Source organism: Bemisia tabaci, chromosome 1, assembly GCF_918797505.1.
Source record: "Bemisia tabaci chromosome 1, PGI_BMITA_v3".
NCBI lineage: Eukaryota > Metazoa > Arthropoda > Insecta > Hemiptera > Aleyrodidae > Bemisia > Bemisia tabaci.
In genome coordinates, this window is record NC_092793.1 from 31101443 (window position 1) to 31124979 (window position 23537).

Consider the following 23537-nt stretch of genomic DNA (forward strand, 5'->3'; position numbering starts at 1 on the left):
AGGTACTTGAATGTCACAAGAGATCAAGAGAACATCAACATCATCAACAAAACAACAAAACAGCCGGAGCCGGAACCGGAAACGGAAACGGAATTCACGGAACACGGACGGAGCACGGAGCGGCACGGATATACACGAGCCCGCCCGAGCCCATCCGGAGAGCGTACGGACATTTTAAGATAGGAGCACCTGGGAACACTGGTCACCATGCAGTCTGTATTCTTTCACCTCTGTATCACGCTATACTCTTGAACTATGGCGTAACTGATATGGTTAGGAGGTTATCTCCTAATTAGTAAATTTGCATTTTTCCTTATTCGAGCTGCTGATCCTTTTTGTGTTAGAGTTTTAGTTTACCAAACAAGCACCGTCGTTCAATTCCGTGCGATTGTTGATTTTATTCTGATATCGTTGTAATGTTAAGTCTAACTAAGTATTGTGATTTTACACCAAACTTTCACCCCTTCTCAGTGAGTGCTATCAAGATGGTCAGATTCCATTTAGAGCTTCAGCATTCTCTTCTTCCGTAGCTCATCACCATGAAACCAATATGTTCTTATCAGTATTCTAAGTTTATATTTCATTTAAAGTTCACTGTGCCACTGTAATTGTGTTGGACCAAGTGATGGTTTGTGCTGTCTACATTGCTTGTCTAAATGAGTGTCATCCATCCCAACATGATGAAACAAATCTCTAGTCCATGATTGATGTGTTGAGGAGTTTTTCTAAATTCGCATCAAATGATTGGAATCGGGACTAGAGTTGTCAGGGGACCTGATTGGAAGTGGGGAAACCAGGATGGCGGAGAGGGCCATGTTGGCACGGTCGTCGAGGTTGGGAAAGCAGGAAGTGAAGCTTCTCCTGACAAAACAGTCGTTGTTCTTTGGGATTCCGGAGCCAGAACAAACTACAGGGTTGGTTACGATGATGCCTTTGACCTGCGTATCTGTGATAATGCACCTGCAGGTAATCAAGTTGTTAAATACTTATACTTTCTCGCTGTGCTCATGTAACTCTTTGCATGGCAACTTGGTATTTTTTCATCTTCTACACTATTCATTCATCATAATATTCACCCATGAAACACACAAGCAATTTTACAATTTTACACGCTGCAGTGTTCAGTTTAGTGACATGTATCATCTGTCTTGTCACTGGTCTCACAAATCCTCAGTTACGTCCTACTGTTCATTGAAGTCTGGAAAACCTACTTTATATTAAAAGCGTGGCTCAGTAGGCAGCTTACACTGGTTGGAGAGGATCAACTCAGAAAGTATCACCACTCATATCCTTATTATATAGTATTTCCAAATGATCTTCTATGGAATTTAATCATGCCATCTCCTTCCAGATGCTAGTCAAGTGTGCAAAAGACGCTCAAGGGTGCAAGCCCCAGCTTAAGCAAATCTGACCTCATGAAGGAAATTAAGGTTCTTGAGAATGCAACTTTTTTTTGTTTCCAAGAATTTTCTGCACCCCTGATGGTAACCTTCGCGACCTACCTATACTGATGTATCAATATTACTGAACAAATTTCTGTTTTTGATTTCAGGGGTGAAACACCAGAACATCATTTGCAACAGTTGCAAAATTCATGGTATCTCTGGCATTCGATTCAAATGTGCTCAATGTTATGACTATGATCTATGCTCCCAGTGTTACATGAATGACAAGCATGATATCTCTCATACTTTTCTAAGATTTGACACATCAGTCTCTTACGGGTAAGTTAGCTTCTAGCTATTTTTTATGTGATCTTGCAGTTTATTTAAATGAAGGAGGCATATTTGCTGCAGACTAATATCAACTTAATTGGTTGACATTTAAGTAAGCTGTTCCTAAAGGAGTGGCAAAAGTATTTCTTTGATAGGGTGATAGAAATTTAAGAGTCAGTGTAGACACAGCTCTTGTCAATTTAATTACTGTTTGATAAAGAGATTATTGGGCTCTCTGAAATTTACCAAGTTACAGCCTTTTTAGATGACTTGTGCAACCAAATGTTAGACTTCCAAGAAGTACGAATTGTATGCCCATTATATCTTAAGTACTAGCAAATGATTTTTAAAATGGGATGAACCAAACCTTTTCAAATATTGAGTACATCTTGAAATTTACCCAGAGGTACATAATGATAATAACAGAAACAGATAATGGACCACTAGACAAGGTACGAATTTAAGCATACCAATACATGATTCCCAACCAGAATTTCACGTGGAACATGATTCGCGCAACAAAAATTACCGAAATCAACTCCTAACGAAGATATTAACATTTTTATTTCACATTGGTTACGAGGAATTTGAAAGGCCCGCTCACAAGAAACTCAATGCTCTACTTGAGTCAAATTGCGCACTATAACGGTTTCAGCAAGCTTCTCAATCGAGAAATGTTCATATCCCCCATGTGTTGTTCAAACTATAAGCAATTTGCTATAACTGAGCCAAAGCGTCAAGATTGAGGTTGCCAGATTTTTATATTGCAGAAACTGTCATGATAACATTTAGCGCGCGATGTGAATCATGTATAGCATTGAGTCACCATGAGCGGATGGTTTGAATTCACGCATCAAGAATCATTAAATATCTTCGTAAGGAGTTGATTTCGGTGATTTTTGTTGTGCGCATCCTGTTCTACGTGAACTTTACAGAATCATGTATCAGAATGCTGAAATTCTTACATCGTCTAGTGGTCCATTCTAGCATTTGTGCCCATTTTTAATTTGAAACCAGTTTGATTCCTGAAGTCCAAGTGGCATGTAGACATTGTAAGCCCTAGTGCACTATTTTCCGATGCCACTCATTATCTTTCTCTACCTATAGGTAAAGCTATTATATTAATAGTAGATTTCATAATTTTATTAAAATTGGTGACTAATTTTTTTACAAAATTGCATTCCTAAGCTTTTAATAGGCAAATTTTCCCATCAATGATCTATTGCAAAGCTGGTTCCAACATTTTTTTATAATATGAAGTGTTCCTTCGATAAAGTGTAGGTGTTGGAATTTTTCGTACAGGTATCTTTGATTTTCATCAGTCATCCCTTCTCTTGTTTATTCTGAAGACACTTGCAGCATGTGCTGAATTTAAAAAAAAAAGTACGAAGAAGAAATCGGTAAACTCTGGAAGGTTTTTTTTCTTTTTCTTTTCCTCTTCACATCATGCCTCTCATGTTAGATTTGCACTTTTAATTTTCAGAGTTGAGCTGGAGCCCAGAAGAGGATGTCAAAAGTCACAACTTAGAGGCATTTTTATAGGTGCAAGGGTCATTCGCGGACCAGACTGGGATTGGGGTGATCAAGATGGTGGAGAAGGTAGGTTTAAAGCATGGTAGAGGAAAAATAGCTATGGCCAATGAACCTACTAGCCTCGACGATTGGCTTGTCCGACTCGATGTCACAGGTGTCCATGGAAGGCTTGTATACAAGACTTCTGTCAGTGTGATGTGTGCAGAAAATGTTCTCTATTGCAAACCAATTGACAGAGTTTTTTTTTAGTTAAATTTTTCATTAGAAATGTAACAGCCTTTTCCAAAACTTGTCCTGTTTTAACATTTTTGGAAACTACTCATATGAATGTGCTCAGTAGCGGAGCGTGAAAGATCGATTTTTTATATTTCCTCATTTGAAACTGTGGTAAAAAATTGATTATTAGGGTGTCCGCCGGAACACCTTGGTTATCGATCCTTTTCCATAGGTTTAAATGACAGATCTATCGACATATCGCAAGGCACGCCACGCCACTGTATGTGCTACAATTGGACCGGGCACACTGCCTGCAACACTAGGAAGGTTTGAATGTGCCCATTTTTTCTTGGACGAGTCGCAATTTCCCTAAGCAGATTGGGACCAGCCTACAGCATATATAATAATTCATTGTAAAATACCCAACTTTCTCAAGTGTTCAAATACTCTCTTTTGATCAAAGTAAATGGGTTTTTGACGCTAAAGTCCTAATTTAAAGTTATGGGAGAAAGGATGAAATGCAAAGTCACTCATACCAACAAATATAAAGTGCTATATCTGCAAAAAATATAAACAATATTAAATTTCATGGATAAACAGTCAGATTTTCATCATAAATAATAGTCAGGTAATAGAGCGCAGCCCTGATCTTCATCAATACTGTCTATGTTTTGTCTTCAACTCAGTTATTCTTGCTTATCTACTTGAATTTTTGTTCGTTCTGTCTTATTAGGCAAATTAGGGCGTGTCATAGGAATACGCGGTTGGGAAAACGAATCAAGTCGTTCGGTAGCAAATGTTACCTGGAGCACTGGCTCTACAAATGTTTATCGATTGGGTCACAAGGGCAAAGTTGACCTGAAGTATGTGCAAGAAGCAACAGGTGGACCATATTATAAAACACACCTTCCAGTTTTAGGTAAGTCACATGCTCTAGGTGGTAGTGCAATTTCAGCAATGTTTCCAGCAATGAGTCAACTTGTGGAATCAGTCCTTAGGGGGCCGTTAAGAACATCAAACCAAATTATAATATCTAAATTTAGCCAGGGCTGAATTTCTAGACATTTTTCGCTCGGTCTTTGGTCTTGGACTTAGCTCCAAACTTCTCACACAAAATCAAACTAATTCCCCAGACCAATTGATAATGTCTAAAATTTGATCACATTTTAGTTCTCTTAGACAAAAACTAACATATTAATTCCTCAATGTAATCTGTGAATTTTTTTGAATGGATCAAGAAATTTTCAAGGAAAACTGTCAATTAGCTATTGTCAAAATAAAACAAAACATGTGCGGAGATTTGCAACCCCACAATCCAAAATACGCACTTTCGACTCTTGCAATCATTTTTTCTTTCAATAGCAGGTAATAAGATTGCCAATATTTGCACTTTTTATGTTCTGTATCATTAATTTGGTTCTCTCATCCGTAGGGAAAGCTGCTGAAACAATCGAAAACATTCCAGCAGTACCAACTCTACCGGAAGGACAAAGACATTTAACTTTTAATGTTGGAGACAAAGTAAAAGTCTTAATGGATATTGATACTTTGAAAGGAATGCAAGAAGGGCATGGAGGCTGGAATCCAAGGATGGCAGAGGTAAATTTTTTACTAGTGCCTGTGGCTATTCATTTCAGACAGCCGATTTCATTTGATTTCGACAGCGCTCTGGCTATCATTGTTATCAGATACTGCTAAAAGATCACCACTTTTGTCATTTAAATCTATGAAAATTATTTGCATTTTTTTAATATAACCTTACTGGCCATGAGAATGCATCCATTTCTTTTCATGGTGATGCAGGTAAAGCTGTAGATCTTTTCTTTGAGCGGCATGGACTCAAGATTGATTTGTCAAATTTTAGTATTTGAATTCTCTTTTGACAATAATGACACTTTCTTTCTTTCTTAATTTTTAGAAGAAGATAATATTGACAAATTAATCTTTTCGATGATCAGTCGAAACACAATGAGCAAGGTCAAGGAGATCTGTTCTCTTTTTTTTTTTTGTTCTTATTTATCCCTTTCCAAGGACCAAAAAAATCATTCACCTCGAAGTTTTATACGGGAGGAAGTATAAAAAAAATAAATAATATACTAAGATTCAAAGTTTAAGTTATGCTTAATAAACAAAGGTTTTTTCTTGATTTATTTCAGTATATTGGAAAAATTGGAATTGTTCACCGGGTGACCGACAGAGGTGACATTCGAGTTCAGTATGAAGGTTGTAACAATCGATGGACATTCCATGCAGGAGCTCTTACCAAAATCAATAACACATTTGCTCCAGGCGATATAGTCAAACTAACGGAAGATGTTCAGAAAATGAAGGAGCTGCAAAGAGGTCATGGAGAATGGATCGAAGTCATGGCAAATGTATAAAATTTTCTTTGGATTTTATATGCTTATCAGCTGTCGAGATGTTGAGCAAAAAAATTTAAATGTACTTAAAAAAATGTCTAAGCTCATTTAGGACTGCTTCAACTTAGGTATTGCTCTTTAAATAGAAGCAACAGAGATGGAATGAGTGGAAGAAGTAGAAAGTGAAAGGAATCGCCATCTTCCGAACAAAGTATTACAAGCGCCATTTGGGCCTAGGCACCATGTTGCCAAACTTGTCAAATTTTTTACAGAAAATTAATGAACAGAATCACTTGAAAATATTACCTAGTATTTCTTTTGTCGTCTAAATCAATCCCTAAAATGTTCATGGAAGTATGTGCTAAATTTTGAAGAAATAATTAAAACAATATCGATATGTATGGCAGCATAGCGTTGAAGGGTAACATAATGTGAAAGAGGGAAGGCTTGCAAAAATGATAATGGACAAAGTACAATCATTTTATCAGACTTAAATCAGTTTGCAAATTAATGTGTTTGAATAACAAACGAACACCCTTAGATGTTTGTAAGTCAACTTAAAAACCTCCAAAAAATGCCATCATCGAAAATTATATAGAGATCTTTCCCTTTCATTGGGCTAAAATGATATGATTGCGTCAATGTAGATCAGCCTTTTTATCCTGGGAAACATTATCTTGGATTTTAAGTTGGTTAAATTTATTTTCAGGCTGCTGGAAAGTTAGGGAAAGTGATTAAATTGTATGCTGATGGTGATCTCCGAGTCTTGGTTGATGGTCAAACATGGACTTTGAACCCTTTGAATGTGTCACTTGTGCCAGGATCTACAACTGAGTTGAACAATACCTTAGCTGCCATTGCACCTCGTAGTAATCACAGCAGTAAGTCGTTTTACTCTCGATTTATATTTTAGAATATGCATTTGTGACAAACGGGAAACAATGTAATTCCATAGCTGTGTAACCAAATGAGAATAGTTTCTTCACAAAGACAAAAGTTAGACCTAACTAGCATCCAGCAACTAGTAAAACTCTATCATCAGTGAAAGTAGCTCTAGAAAAATCAACTGCCAATAGGTATTGGCTTGTCCTTTTTTTTAAAAAAATTATTTTCAAGCATTGCCTCCTTTAACAGTTTCCCTTTTTGCTCTCAAAAATCATATTTAAAAATATGTGCTTAGTTCAGAAAGGGTTCTATCACTTTTTCATTACTGAATCGTCATCAATCTCAAGAATGAACCGCTAGACCAGGTATAAATTTAAACATTCTGATATGTGTTTCCTCCTCAAAATGTTGGGTACGACGCAATTTGCGTAAAGGCCATCATAGAAATTCACTTTGTATCAAGATATTAGCGTTTTTATTTAACACTAGGGGACTGCGCCCCCTGACCGCTCCGCCGTCCAACCCCCCAGAGGCGCTTTGCGCCTCCAATTAGCAGATATCGTGAGATCGTTAAAAGATCATTCAGAGTTAGGGAAAACCCGGTTTGGAGACGGCAGGAAGCATGTGAGCGTGCACGGCGGGAGGGGAGCGGGGAACGGAGGAGAAACCGGTTTGTGACATGATTAGCGTTACACCCTCAGCGTGACACCCTCAGCGTGACACGGCACCCTTATGATTTTATACTATAGAGTAAGATTTGTTATGAAAAATTTCAATCTACCACTCACAAGAAAAACAAAAGTTAGGTTAGAAGAGTTAGGCCACCTATTGCCTCCTAAACCCAAACCAGACAATGTCAAGGGATGCCTGAAACAGCACAACTAGACATCAAAGAAACTACCCGTATTCATTGTTTTATTCAAAAAGAAAATTTTAAAAATTGCCGGTATACCATGCTTTATAGTTAATTAACCATTCACATTTTCAATATTGCAGGTCCATTAACATCATTGTTGTCCGGGATGCATGACTGTCATCTGGATGTGACGAAAGCAGACAAGCTCGTCCGAGAAGCTGCTCAGGGCAACATTAGTGTCATACGAGATTTTATCGTCAAACACCCTGACAAGGTAAGGAAGGAAGGAAGGAAAAATAATACAAAAAGAGGGAAATATGGAATTTGTAATTTTCTTTTTGCTTTGAGAGTTGTCTTAAAATAATGCAAATTTAATCATCTGAATTAAGTATGAATGGCTTGCTGTACAACGCTCAATTCCATATCACAACACAGCACAAAACTAAGTATATTCAGTCTTTTGAGGAAGAGTGTGTGTACTTTACAGATGAATTCAGCGTAAATTTTGTCATTTGGATTTAAAGGAATGCTATAATCAAATCCTAATGTCAATTGGAGACGAAATATGAAGTACGAAAAATAAAGATTTTGAGTAGCCGGAACATTGTCCCTTTTACATTTTTCCTGATAGGTTCGTTTTGTCAAATAGTGTTTAAGCAGGATTCTATAATTAGAAGCTTCCTAGTTTGATTCCCGCCCAGGTGATCTGAGTTAGATGGCCACCTAGGGCTGAGTGTAAGAAGACTAGGAAGTTAAGCACAAGATTAGCCCTGAGAGCTATATGAAAATTGGAAAAAGAAAAAAAAAAGGGAAAAAAACCAACTACAATCAGTCAGATAAGTATCATAGCTACTTCTTTCATTTCTTAAGAAATTGAAGTAGCAGGATTTTTTTGGTCTAAGTTGTGGAAACAGCCTTTATAAAACGCTGATCTTAAACAACCTGTAATCACTGCCCTCAAAAGAGAAACATTCTTTAAAACTGCACGCAACGTCACAATCATTGTCAAATGCACCTTGTGATCCTTTCAGTAAGAAGTACGTAAAGAAAATTTTAGATCAAAGAACAACTTAACTGGCCTAAAAATACAGTAAAATAACAGCTTAATTCAGGGAAAGGGAGCACCAAAATATTCAAAGAGCAAAGATTTAGGCAAAAAAATAAGCCTGTGAGAAAGAAATCGCAACGTTTCGAGATAATCGCAAACTCATTTTCAACCAGAATGAGTTCCAGCAAAAATGAATTGTCCACCGGCTGTTTTTGCAAGACTATGACTCTAGGTAAAATCCCATTTTGGTGATCGATCATTTCATGCATGTGCATTAAAATATTTCAGGTCGATTGTCAAAGTGATGGAAAAACATGTCTTCAAGTTGCTTGCCATCAAGGACACATGAAACTCGTTTGTTACCTCCTCACATCTGGGGCCTCTGTTGAAATGGCAGACAATGAAGGGGACACTGCCTTACACTATTCTGCGTTTGGGTATGAATTGAATTAAAGCTCTCTCAAAATTTTGCGGGGCAATTCTTTCCTATTTAAAGAAGAAAAAAACCATGATCTACTTGAGTTAATTTGCTCATTAAATGTTAACGTGACAGTTTTTGTAGCGTGAAAATACGATAGCCTCAGTTTTGGCGCTTCGGCTCAGTTATTGCATGTTCTTTACTGTTCAAACAACACAGGGTGGGGAAGAAACACTGTTCATGAAGATGCCTGCCAAAATCATTGTGGTGTGCGATTTAAGGCAAGTAAACTCTGGTCTTTCTTGTGAGCAGGAAATTCAAATTTTTCGTAACCAATACGGAACAATAGTGTTAATATCTTAGTTGGGAGTCAATTTCAGTAATTTTTGTTGCGTTATTTGTGTTCAATGTGAAATTATTAAAGGGCCCCTAATCGTGGTAGCCCAGCAAATAATGATTAATATTTTGCCATTACTGTGTGTAGAAGGTTAAATTGGTGCTCTTTAAAATGATTTTTCATTAGTTTTAAAGATGATCAGCATCCTAAAATGCATCCTCTAGCTTTTGACTTTTCATATTCCTGCATGCTTTTATAATCAAAATAAAACTGAAAACATGGTCGTTGAGCTACAAATCATTTATATTTTTTCAAATATCATTCAGGTAGTATATAGCAGTTGTGGTATTAGGAAGTGTGTGATTTTCTATCACCACTTGAATAAGATATTTAAATTCTAATCAAATGCTCCATTTTTCTAATTATGTTTTATCCTTTATTCAGAAATCAACCTGAGATAATGAAATTGTTGCTAGAACATGGAGCCAATATTAATACAGTCAATAAAAGTCAGTGTACAGCTTTGCATGTGGCTGTGAACAAACAGCATCCTCACTGTGTCCGTGTTCTGTTGAGACATAATGCCAACGTCAACCTCCAGGTATAAAAATTAATCTTCTGTTGTTTATTTTATTCTTATAAAGTCGTTTCTTTGGCTAAAATTGAATAAAAGCAGTTGATCTAGCATCCAATTATTTGAACCCAAGGTGTCTCGGAGTCTGAAAAATCTTGGAAACAGAAAATTATTGGAGAACATCATCAGGCAAGGAAAATCAGGGTTAAGTCAGGGAATTTGAAAAAAAAGACTGAAATTTTTGTTGACTTTAATTTTCAGTGCTAATTGCAGCGATGAACAGTGAGGCAATTGGTCAAAGTCAGCATTTTTGCATGGAAGCGCATCTGGGAAATCGACTGCCAGGCAGTCGGATTGTTGGAATGTGTGCCACAGGCACCTATTAAGTTTCTTTCTCATGAATGTTTATTTTCTTCAGTACATTCTGATGAATTTTCAAAATTATATTTTCCTTTTGTAATCTTTAACTTCAACAATTTTGATTACTCTTGGAACTTAAAATTTGAAAAACCGTCAGCACCGTACACACAATCAAACTGAGTATTAGCCTGGTTCCAAGCTCAATGCTTGGAGTTACAATCTGAAAAGAGAATATAGAAATAATTTTCAATTAAAATTGCAATTTTTGTTGATTGACTAATTAATAATAATCTGGAGTAGACTGCTTCGCGTGTTTCTGTCATTTGCAGTGAAATCAATGCCAAATATTTTTCATTTCCAGTTCCACAGGTGTAAATTGGTTATAAAAGTTGAAGAACTTTTATTATATCGGTCAGGGAAAACCTAGAAGAGTGAGGGAATCTTTTCCTGCCAAGTCTGTAGACATCCTGTTGACTAAAACAAAATCATTACAGTTTGACCTCTATTAACTTATACTTTTTTTCCCCCAAGAATATATGGAGCATTACTGTCCCTAACCCAAAAATGTTACTTTAACTGTTGTTACATCGGCAACTTTTTTGTCATCATCGATAACATTTTAATTTTTAACTTTCAGGACTCATATGGAGACACAGCCTTACATGATGCCATTGGAAAGGATAATTTCAACATCATTGATATGCTGTGTGATACTCCTGGTATTGATTATACTCTTCAAAATAACCGTGGGTTCAACGTTCTTCATCATGCTGCGCTCAAAGGGAATAACTAGTTAGTACATTTATTTTTTATCGTCCTCTATTTCTTAAATGGGAAATTTCTGTACGCCATGTTTTTTTGTTACAAATTCAAGAGAGACCTTTCCTCTCAGGGAATTTTTTTTTTTTTCTTTTTTTTTTCCTCTTTTTTCAGGGGACGCAATAATGTACAAAATTTGTAAAATTGAGTTTCACGGCAGAATATTAGAAACGAATTTTCTAAAATGTAGTTGCGCTTTTTTCAGAATTAAACTAAGAGTTTTCAATTTTCAAACCTTAATACATTATTGAACATTATTGCAAATAGCTAGGTGAAATAAAATGAATAAATAATAGACTAGTCATCATCTCATGTTGACTAGAATGTACGCTTTACTTAAATATTGGGCCATTAGTTTTGAGAGCTGAAGGCCCTTCTAGGGCAACCTTATCTTCATTAGCTTACACATAAAATGCTAGGCCTCTAGCTATCATGGATACATTCAATATGATTATTCTTTTCCTACAAAAGTTACTTAACGGCCAAGTTATTCATTTACATTGTAGAACATATAGTTCCTGTCAATTTTTGAGATTTCTTCGTTAGCTTTGGCCAAAACTTTTGTAAAATTCTTATATTTACAGGAGAACAGATAATTCAATATTCAATTTTTCATAACTCTTCTCCTTTTCCAAAAGGAAGTCTGAATTAAGTCTTGAATAAACTGATCCTGGAATAAGAGGGTTTGAAGTTGTATTCAAAATCTAAAATGCTCTTGAATGAATATCTAGGTTAGGTTATCTGTCTCTGTACCATTCTTTATGTGAATTATGAGTCATACATTTTGATTTTGCCGTTTATTTTGCATCTGTAAGAACTATTGCCTTAATTTGGTTCATGTCTCATTTTCAGTGTCACAGAGAGGGTTCTCACCTTTGCAAGACAAATGGTTGATGCTAGAAAAGATGACGGTTTTGCAGCTTTACATCTTGCAGCTTTAAATGGTCATACCGCTGTTACTGAAACTTTGATTTCGCAAGGTCATGCCGTTGTCAATATCCGTAATAATAGGAAGCAAACCCCTCTTTTATTAGCTGTCTCTCAGGTATGAACCCAATCTATTATTATCTGGATAGACTATTGGTGATTCTACCGAAGTGCTTTGAAATTCAGTATAAAAGTGAAATTCTCATTTCAGAGAGTTAAAGCTTTAGGCCCTGTCCACACAAGCGTGGTTCGAGGAACTTATTCGACGAACTGCTCAGTTCCCGGAAATTGTTCCTTGAAAGGAGGGATGCTGTCCACACGAGTTCGCTCCAACTGGAACGGGAACTTCAATAAAACTATACAATTATTGCAAAATAATAGATTATTACGGCTGCCAAAGTAACAAAAATAAATGTCAAGACATGTAAACGACGTAAAAAACAAATACAAACAAATTCACATCAAAAGAAACATATGTAGAAGCTCAGAGTACGGGGGAGGTTCCGGGTTTAGGAGGAATAAATTTTCAGCTCAGCTAAAACTTGTTCTGGGAACAAGTTCCTCGAACTAAGTTCCGCAAACCGCGCTCAAGTGGACAAGGCCTTAGGTTGGTAGGAGGAAGTCAGGAGGCTGTACTGCACTGATGATGGGTCCAATTGAGCTCTCCCATGCGTCAGTAATTTGCAATTTAAGTCCTTTATCTCATGTAAAATTTCACAAGAACCATGATTGTACCACTGGTTTTCTCTGAAACAAACTCCCAAGCTCAAAAAAGCTCTAAAAGTTGAGGCGTAACTGAGAGAATCCTCCACCCTACGCTTGTTTGAATTTTAAGGGATCCAACTTTCCTTGGTCATAAAGTAAAAACTAACCAAGAAGGTTAATGTTAGTTTCCTGGGTAAGATCGAGTATGGTCACTTTTTTTTGGAGAGCACTTGAAATCATTTCTTTGCAAAATTTAAAACAGCAGGTGGAACGAAGGATGCAGGGTGAAAGCAAACCAGACTTGGTACTGTTTTGGTAGGAATATTTGAAGCCTTGAGCCAATCAGAGATTTCAAGAATCGTAGCCAAGATGACCAACCATTGCACCTCTGGTAGTTATTCTTCTATTTCTTGATAGGTATCAGCTGTTTTATGTCCATTTCAATTGACTCATTGTCACAAACTTAGGAGAAATGCCACCCATTGTTTATCTATCTCCTACTTTGTTTATTCTCTAGGGAAAAGATCAGTTAGTGTGTGATCCCGCCCTTTTGTAAGTGGCTGTTTATCCGCAAGGCGGAATTAGGCCAATCAACCTAAACAAACAACAACAACAACTCTTTTTAACCAACAGTTTACAAATTTCAGGGTCATTGTTCTGTGGTTGAGTTGTTAGTCTCGATGGGAGCTGATATCATGGTTGAGGATGAAGACGGTGATACAGCTCTGCATTTAGCACTCATCAAACGCTCCTCTATGGTTGGGAAAATTAGTGAGCTTGAATCTCCGACAATATTTGGTGTAAGTTGGTCTGCAACTCTTCCTTTTTTTTGTTATTTCTTACCTTTTTTCTCTTGTCAGGCTGCAATACATGATTTTAAAAATTGAAGTTTTCGGACTTAAAGGCTTTTGATATCAAGTGGATCCAACTTAACTAGTTCTTCATATTAATACTATTTTGATTCATTATCACAATACCCTTATTATCTCCTCATCACTTATCCGGTGCTCTAGTCATCCAAAGCAACAGTAAAGCTTGCTTGTAAGTTATTTTTCTTGTTGTTTCTTAATTGTCTTCGTTTTCTGTACATAGTTTTTGTATTTTTACCTACTTTTGACTATCCAGCGTTTTCAGCATCTGGCTCAGGCTTCTAGGATGATTTATCGAGTAATCAAGGTTTTAATGTAGCTCTAAGTTTTTGGATTAATTCAGAAAAATTGAAATGAATTGGATGCAGACCTACTTTCAAGAAGTATAGTATTAAATTTTGAAGTTAATTAGGCTGAAAATCAAGTGAAAAACACAGCCGAAAAAAATTTAATTGATCGATCATCAATATCAATCTATTGAGGCTCCATCCTTCAGCTCTAAAATCGCCCAAAACTTCAAAATGAAATCTTTTAATTTCTCAAAGTCAGCCTCAGTGGTGTAGTGGTCAAGGCAGTTTGCTGCCAACTCTGAGGTCCCGGGTTCAATCCCCTGAGGTGACTGGTATTTGAGGACACTCAAATATCGGCAAGAAAACGCAGAAGCACAAAGTAACACTTGGATGGCCCTCCGTGATTTGCTGTAAGAATCATCAATCACTTTGCCCCTGTTCATAATTCAGAATATTTGCTAAATTGTCAAAGAAATTGTCCAGACTATTGTAGTATTTCTACGTACATTTTATTTTTCATGAGAGCATCATTGTACGAAGTGGTCTGAAAATTTAAGTGTCATTTCTTGCAAGTAAGAAGAAAAGTCATTGGAAATTTCAGACATATCGATGTGACGGTCTTTCTAAAAAAGCAATATGTCCGTAAGAAATACTGAAATAGCCCAATTGAGATATGTTTCTTCAGGTAGAAGACAACCAAATGATTCACAGATTTTTCAATCCTTTTTTCTTCCCATTAGATTTATCAACAACTTGGCGGAAGGTCTATCGGTCATCCCGTGGCCCTCGCTATTGCCTGTTACCTTGTTCAAGAAGGATGTCCTTTGGAGAAGCCTAACAAAAAGGGAAAAACTGGATTAGATCTGATAGCAGACACCCCAATGGTGGATATCTTGAAGCATTATGTTACCTCATCGCAAAGGTGATTACCCTACATCTATTTTTTGCCAGCTCTCTTAGTTTCTCCCACTTTGCACAATTTTTATCTATATGTAAAAAAAATCATCATAATATATAATCATAATATTCATATCATTTTTACCCGATCAGTTCACTTAAATCTACCTCTTTTTTTGTATATATGCCGTGATTAGACATTTTAATCCTATTCAGTCGAAATACTTTCTGGACAGTGTAACATAATTATTTGCCTCACTTTCCCTGCGAAATACCTAACCTTGAAAAAGTTTTCATACCTCATCATTCTATTAAAAAAAAAACCCAAGAAAAGTTCCATTTTGTTGCAAGAGATGTTATTTTGAAATGTTTCCTCACTACCCTCCTCCCTTAGTTGTGCTGAGAAGTGATATGCTAGCCATTATTATGTTATTTTACTTCACCCCCTTTACAATGATCACGTTCTCTCATTTTTACATCTTAATTGAATCTCTCTCTTTCAGTGTTGAACCACGGCAACCAAGCACCGAACTAATGTCGCCTAGTTCCAATAACTTTGATGCAGCATTTTTGAAGACTGAGGTTGCTGAAGATGCTTTGAACGAATTATTGAATGCCTCAGAATCAGAAGTTGAGCCGCCTCGCAGTATTCCTGTAGAGTGTACTGTTTGCTCGGAGTTGAACAAGGAAAACATTCTCTTTGAACCGTGTGGTCATCGGATCGCTTGTGAAGACTGCTCATCTCGTATGAAGAAGTGTTTGAAGTGTGGAGTAATCATATCAAAAAGACTCTCACAAGGTATATATTAATGATTTTTTTAGTTTTTAAAAGGGGAAATGGGTAGCAATACCATGATTCCTGATGTCGCGTTTCTATCACAATCAACCTATGTAAACATCGCTGAATGAGTGACAGAGATGCAAAATTCATGTCCAACTTGCACCAGCCTTGATGCTCAGGTTTTAAGACATTACAGATGTTGCCTTTTTTCTGCATCTTTTTCTATCTTTTATTTATTCCATGAAAATTATTTTGTTTAAAATTTTATCACATTCATCATTTTTGGTTAAAGCCACTGAATTATGTAGACTTAACGAAGAGCTCTTAAAATTCTTTCTGCTTTCACGGAGGCAATAACTGGATTTCATCATTGAAATTCTGAAAGAAGTTGATGACTGATACAATTTGCAGACGCATTCTGGAAGGCCAATGTAAAAGTTTCGACCAGTTGTGAGGGTAAAATAACTGGAATAAGAATGATATGAAACTCAAACAGACAATGCCACCTAAAAAAGTTTCCATCAGTCCACTTTTCAACATCCAAGCTGTTGCCTACTTTATTCGCTTCCTCCAACTGTTGTTTCTAACATTCTTTTGGCATTCAGTCAGATAATTTAAAGCAAAAAACACTTTTCTTTTTTTGGAGGACACAGCAAGTTTATGTTTGTTCATGACAAATTATTTATTCTCTTTTTACTTCAGTCTTCTATCTTAAAGTTAATCTTCAGTACTGGTGAGCATTAGTTCTGAAAAAATCCACCACGTCACGCTGCTAAAATCTGGTTCCGAAATCAGTGATTATTTAAATATCACAATAGATATATTAAATTCTAAGACTCATAAGTTCTAGCAGCATATGTCTGGAATGTCAAGAAACGAACACGAGCATTAAAACTTTAATAATAGAAGCTAAAACTTGATGCCAGTTTCTCCTATGGGATGTCTGTAAGCTCGGAAGGGAGACCCCTTGGTGAAAGAACGACATCTGCAACTGTTGAGAGCAATCACTCATGATTGGTCGCATTAAGGTCATTATGCTTGACCCTACTTTTTTCTGGCATCAAGTTACTGAGTTTCAGAAATTACTTTTCCCATCCTTCTTAATGTCAATAAGAAGAAGAATGTTACAACTAGAACTTATGACCCTTTGATTCCAACAAAAATTCCTTAAATTTCCATAAAGCACTAGGACTCACGTGGAGCTGTATGGACTCTAATGGCGTGAACCAAAAAATCATAACACAGTGGTGGCGCCCTCTGGGCAGAAAAATTTCTTACTACTTACCGCTGTGGCTTCACCTTAAATGGAAAACTTGAGAACTTTTGAAAAGTGATCTTAAGCCTGTTCAATATCTCAAGAATTTCATATCAACATACGAAGCCTAAGAAGATTAGATACAGCACGCTTGCCAGGTCTAATGCGGTGCTGTTCGGATAATTGCTCAATAGATGGCGTGCCGGCCAGCACCTCCGCAAACCTCTCTGTCACTGGAAGCAAAAAATCAGAAAGCCACTTTGATAATGTGTCCAATAAGATCCAAAACGCGTCTACAGTTGCTCTCTGATTGGACAAAACTAGTTTTGCGCCCACCAGCATAACTCTAAGAGGGAAATTATACTTTTTATGAGACTTCTCTCTCTATAGTGAGAATACTTTGTGCAATGGAGTGTCATGACATGACCTTGCCTATGATTGTATGATCCTCAACTTGCGTCCACATCAACATAATGTCGCAATAAAGAGTACACAAAAGAGAATCATGAAGACAGTATAATTTTGTATTCAAAGCAAGGATGAAAAATGATATATTGATTATCGAAACATAGATTTGAAGAGTATCATTTATTTTGAAAATTTTCACATGGTTTGATTAAGTTGAATTTGATTATCTGCATGAATGAGCAGTAAATACACAAAGTTATCAACAAACTTGTCACGTATGCATGCGAAACTCTCCACAGAGTAAATCATAAACTTTAAACATACATGAATAAAATTTGTCAATATTATTTTTTCCAGACGGGCGTACGATAGCTTGTCGATCCAGACACTCAAGTGCTGAGAGGATGCGCTACCTAGAGGATAAAATGACGGAGATCGAAGAAGCTCAGCTTTGCTCTATCTGTATGGAGCGAAAACGAAACGTCGCGTTTCTGTGTGGACATGGCTCTTGCAAAAAGTGCTCGCTTACTCTCAAGATATGTCATATGTGCCGCAAACAAATAACAAAAAAAATCGATCTGTATTGAGCATGTTTTTAATTTTGAACCAGTGTTAATGTAAGGTAATTTTTTTAACAAACAAGATTTTTAAGCTCATCAGCCTTTGATTTTAATGTTGAGAAGATGTACTTTATATTTAGGAAGTTGCCAAATTTTGCACTTTTAGACTTTGCATGATAAGCTTAATAATTAGTTCTAGGTATGGCCTTTGTCAGCAATCTCATCATTAGCCTATCATAATAAGCATCTGTTAATTGGCCATGAGAGTCAGAGTCAGAAGAGTCGCTTCATTCTTCTAAGATTTTGCCCGCTTGTAAAAGTTCAATTTCCTGTAGGCATTTAAAACGTGATAAACCAAAAAAGTACAACTTAAGGGTGCATCGATGTTGAAGAGATTTTGCATCCTTCCCTCATTTAAATGAGAATCGAAGTGTTCTATCTTATCATGCATCGTTAACTCAGTTATCATCGCCAGAATTTTTCCGAAGAATTACTGTCAAGTTCCACAATCATAAGGGTACCAGCATCTCTAACTTGATTAATTGAAGATATTCTCAAATTTATCACCATAACAACTCAAAAATCTTTTTGAAGGAAATTCCGGCAGGAGCGTAATCTGTAAATTATCAAAATTTGTTCGATACCTTCATGATATTCCTATGAGAATTCATCTTCAGTGCTAGGTGTTACAAGTACACCTTGATGTGTTCTTTTCAGACAGAAAAATTCTCAAGTTGATGTTTTAATTGCATATTTTACACTTGTTTACCAAGTTGTGACTGAATCAATTGGAATAAAACATGCTTGCTGTTCTTTAAAAACTGAAGCACGATTAGTGATTGGACTTGCAAAGGATGAAGCATAATTTAAGTTTTATCGAGTAAGTAATGGTACTTTATAATGAAGTTTCCAACCACAAGCAGTCCCATAATTCTAGTTATCTGTTCCTAATTTACATGCATTATCAGGCATCTGTGTTTAATTTTACACTCTCTTCGAACTAAATCAGTATATCTTATTATTTATTTTAAACTTTGAGAACTGTTATTTGTTTTCTTACTCATGTCAGTACATACTTCTAAACAATGAGTCTCGAGAAAGCATAATTCTTTTTTTCAACTTATGTGATACATACTAAATTAGAGAATTATTTTTAATATTAAGTAGCATATCCATTGTTATAAGAATTAGCAGATCCAAGCACTAATGATTTATAATCAACACTTACAAGCATTTGTTTGGCGCCTCTTTCATCATCGAGACTTTCCTTTTTTTAAATTTTACAGACCTAATATTGAATTTGTGATATCCTCAACGGGCCTGTTGCAAACCTTTGCTAGAGCCAAACTAAGAGTTGTTTCTTACAGATAATGCTTCAAAAATCACGATGAGCGCATTGACAAAGTCTGAAATGCACTCATAACTTCACAATATGCATAAGAAATTTGCAGTTTTTTGAGCTTTCCGCTTCAAAAATTATACTACGGCACAGGTGAACATTTTGTTAAAGGAGTCGTTCCATCGTCGGCAATATTCATCTTGGCCGACGCCAATCTGCCAAAACACGTGTGATGGGACGAGACAACACCTGACCAGGATAAGACCAGATAACAATCGACGTATGTATGTTCATATTTTCCTCGCCCACCTTGATTGACCTGGCACTTGCCTTGAATTATGCGCGGAACCGCGGAAGCATCGGCCATGATGAATATTGCCGACGATGGAGCGACTCCTCTAACAAAATGTTCACCTGTTCCGTAGAATCGATTTTGAAGCAGGAAGCTCAAAACAGCGCAAATTTCTTTTGCAGATTGTGAAGTTATGAGTGCATTTCAGACTTTGCCAATGCGCTCATCGTAATTTTTGAGGCATTATCTATTGAAAACAACTCTTATTTTTGCGCTAGCAAAAGTTTGCAACGGGCGCATTAAATGTTAAGTTACAATTTACACGTATTTATAAGAAACTTATTACTACATGCCTTAATGAATCACGCTTGGCACTTCCTCACTAATTTTTCTGAGGTCAAATAGAAGTGCTGTTCAATCATCAATCGTTTCTACCGAAAATTAGAGAATTAGGGGGACCCTATTTGAATTGCTGTTGCAGGGCTCAGTGAATCCCTTTATCATTTACTTTTGCATCACAAACTGTACCTTGCATCGATCTTTTTCCCCCATCTTGGCTGTATTTTTCTATCGGAATTCCAACTGAGTTTGTCAGTTTATTATACTTGAATCATTGTGTCAAGGTCAGTGAATTCCTCTCTGCTGAGTTTAAGTGATTAAGATAGGTTGTTAATTCTTCAATAACAGCATCCTATGAATTTTTTTATTTCAAGAATTTGTTCCTGTGAATTGCTCAGTTTTCCCTGGAATGTAAAAATTTGATAATTTCAAAGAAATAGCAGATGCATTCGTCTAGTCAATTTGAGGTTAACCAAAGAAAATTCATGGTAGGAACATCAGGGAAATTCTTTGTTTGTGCAATTTTTAAACCACCCTGCTGTCAAATCCTGATTGCTCTAATGAGCTCTGTTAAGATGAAAAAATTGCTTCCTTATTTTTAAATTACCTCATTTAAGGGAATTTTAAAATACAGATCAAACGTCTAATAATCATAATTATTGGAATTACAATACATTTAATATATCTTCTTTACTTTTTAAGTTTTCCGTCAAGTGCACAACAAGTTGATCTCTTTGAAGAGAAATAGCAATTAAAAGAGTTGGAATCAGATTTCAGTTTCTTCTGCTGCTATTTCATAACAATTATCATACTTAGATTTACAGTGGGGTGACAGTTGTGTTTTTGTTAGTTTTTTTAGTCTTATTAATCAAAACAAGCGTATACTTTCAGATCACAGTTTTTATGAATTCTCCTTTTCTCATTTTTTTCTTATTCTTTTTTTTTTTTTTTTTTTTTTTATTCGTTCATTTTTTAAATCATTTGCAAGCTCGATCAGGTATTACTTTTTTTTTCTTTGATGAACTGAATTTTCTGAGAAAGGCCCTTGTAGTGTAATTTTTTTTTTTAAATTGAATTATCTATTTTAATTTTACTTTGACCACCCCCCCCCCTCCTCTTCTCCATTCCCACCACGAAAGATTGTAACATTATATAATATCAATATTATGTGTATAGTGAGAATGGGCTATTGTATATTACAGACTATAAGACATTTTATTTCTGTTAGATTTTTATGAAATCCCATTTGTCAGTTACATTTTTTTGGTGTGCAATTGTTGCATCATACCCATAGTAAATTGCAAATTAAGTTATTCTAAAATGCACGTAACTTTTTTTTCATTTTGCCTTATGAAATGATCCCTCTTTATTGGTTTTCAAGTCCCTCTGACTAAGATAAATAGCAATATTTGCACGTAGATAATAATAATGTATGAAGACACCAGTAGATCCATTGTGAACTGATCACTTGATTTTTTTATAATACAATCAAATGGACCTTTAAACAAGATAAGAAATTGAGCACTTGATACTGAACATGTATACTCAAGTAGAACCTATTAAACATGTCGGAAACCTTCAAGATTATCTCATAAATGAGAAATATATTTTGTGGATGAAACAGTATGAACAAGTAATTAAAAATTCCCACTCACAAAAAACCAAAATCAATGTAGAACAAATCAAGCAATGATATCAACTTATTTATCAGGCAAATAACAAGATCTCAGTTGTGCATAAATTTCGATTTTCTCCATATCAAAGATACCTTTAATCTTGTCAAAAAAAAGTTAATGCATAGGAATATTCTTGCATTGTAAAACATACGGAAATCTGTTTATTTCTTTAGTGGACTCTGGTTTTTCTGTGAACGGGAAGTGCTAATCAACATAGACGAAAACCGTCATTCTCCCACTTACAAGTTGAATTAATAATAATAACAAGTTGAATGAATATATACCCATCGTACTTCATGCAAAATTTTGACAGGGCATGATAGTTCTGGAGCTTAATTTAGTAATCTGCTTCTTGGTCCATTGAATTGTATAGCCATTGTGTATAATTTTTTTTCTTCCCCCCCCCCCCCTCCACAAGTATGGCAAATGAATAGTAATGTCTCTCCAACAGCTTAATATTTGTACTATGCACTTTATTAATGAAGACAAAACTAACTCAAGTTTTCAGTAATGATATGTATCATTGTAATATTATTCATTAATGTAACTGGATTTTTCCTCCATTCACGGGACGTGCAATAGCGAGTTCATCACAATGCATTTGGATACCTTAAATGCCCATAACAATGTAAAAGAGGATCAGAGTTTTCTTTGAGTTAAGTAAATCATTTCTCTTCGAAAAATATGAATCAAGGTTTTGAAATGGATTCCTAATCCTGTTTGTGTGAGCCTGGCTCCACATTAATTTTGATGTAGGATTTTTAACATAGTATCACCAATTTTAATTTCCACTGATATGATTCCAGTAAACCAAAGTAATTTAAATTTAAATGACTGGAATAAAGTAGAAGATTGAGGTGTTCACATGTATTGATGAAGCTCAGTATTTTGTTGCGTATCAAGCATTTACTCTCACTTATCACAGAGTGGACGCATTCATAAAAAAGTGAGTCTGTCTACAGAAAGAAGAGATTCAAGAAAGAACGTATCAGTTGTGGCGTTCCGAAATCCCAGTTCCTGTTTTATTTTTTCAAAGGAGACCAAACCAACATCAATTAAATTGAGAAATTACGCTGACTAGTTTTCCGAAAGGAAAATAAAGAATGACAGGAAGTCAGCAATGTCGCAAACCAAGACACGTTGTTTCGCACTTCGGCTGTCAATACATCATAATTCCAAAGCTATTGCACTGAAGTCATTTTTCAGAACTCTTGATGTAGATAGAACGTCTTTTGTTCAAATGCGGTTGATTATATTTGCCCTATTTTCAAATTTACCATGCTAAAGCCATGGAATAGGCAAGGCCATGTGTTTGTTTGTTGGTTCCCTCTTTGATTTCTTTTTTGTTCCAGAGTATGAGCTTGCTTTCGATTATGTTTGCTATTTTTTTTTTTTTTTTTTTTTTGCTTATCTTTTATTTTCTGATTTGGCATGTATTTGCAATCCTATGCGGATTGGGATTCTTTGTGATACCTAACTACATAATTAAATTTTTACCTGTAAACTACCATAGTTGAATGTACATAAATATATTTTTTCTATGTATGTTTGCTGTAAATATGTAATTCAGATGTACATCTGCGATACATTAAAGAGTAGTTTATTAATAAATATATCACTGTTGAGTGTTGTTTCAATGACCTTCTCGTTCATCCTTTTATTTTTGTCTTAACTTAATAAATTTTTATAAACTGTCAATGACAGTTTTGCAGCCTTTCGCTAAATGATTATCACTAAAACTATTTTATTCAGGTATCGTACCTTTTTAGTAGGTAGGGAAAGCATAGGAAAAAGTGCATTTTCCTTGCAATGTCTCAATACCAATCTGTAAGCTTGTAAGTTTTCAGGGAACTTAATTGCATTTCAAAAAATTATCCTTACGACTTACCAAGTTAAAATATATCATCATAATTATTCATGTAAAAAATTATTTCAATGAAAGATCAGCTATCTCCCAAGCATAAAAGTAGATACTGGGTGCGGTAGATTTTCTTTCTCACTCAAAATGATAGTGTATGAACCTATTTTGACTTGAACCACAGAGAATTTACTCCAGGGGTTTATACCCCAGGGGGGGG

The 23537-nt window shown here is 35.8% G+C and overlaps 1 protein-coding gene across 1 annotated transcript; it reads left to right on the forward strand.

Annotated features, from left to right (window-relative positions):
• Window positions 1–244: 244 nt before the first annotated feature.
• On the forward strand, window positions 245–23099 carry mib2 (E3 ubiquitin-protein ligase mind bomb 2). Its single transcript, XM_019057591.2, has 16 exons — window positions 245–966; window positions 1553–1724; window positions 3199–3314; window positions 4198–4383; window positions 4897–5063; window positions 5621–5839; window positions 6534–6705; window positions 7706–7839; window positions 8902–9050; window positions 9813–9969; window positions 10940–11094; window positions 11974–12166; window positions 13401–13553; window positions 14653–14834; window positions 15313–15608; window positions 17611–23099. Exons 1-16 carry the CDS (start codon window positions 741–743, stop codon window positions 17838–17840), a joined length of 2907 nt encoding a protein of 968 aa, XP_018913136.1. The 5' UTR covers window positions 245–740; the 3' UTR covers window positions 17841–23099.
• The last annotated feature ends 438 nt before the right edge of the window (window positions 23100–23537 follow it).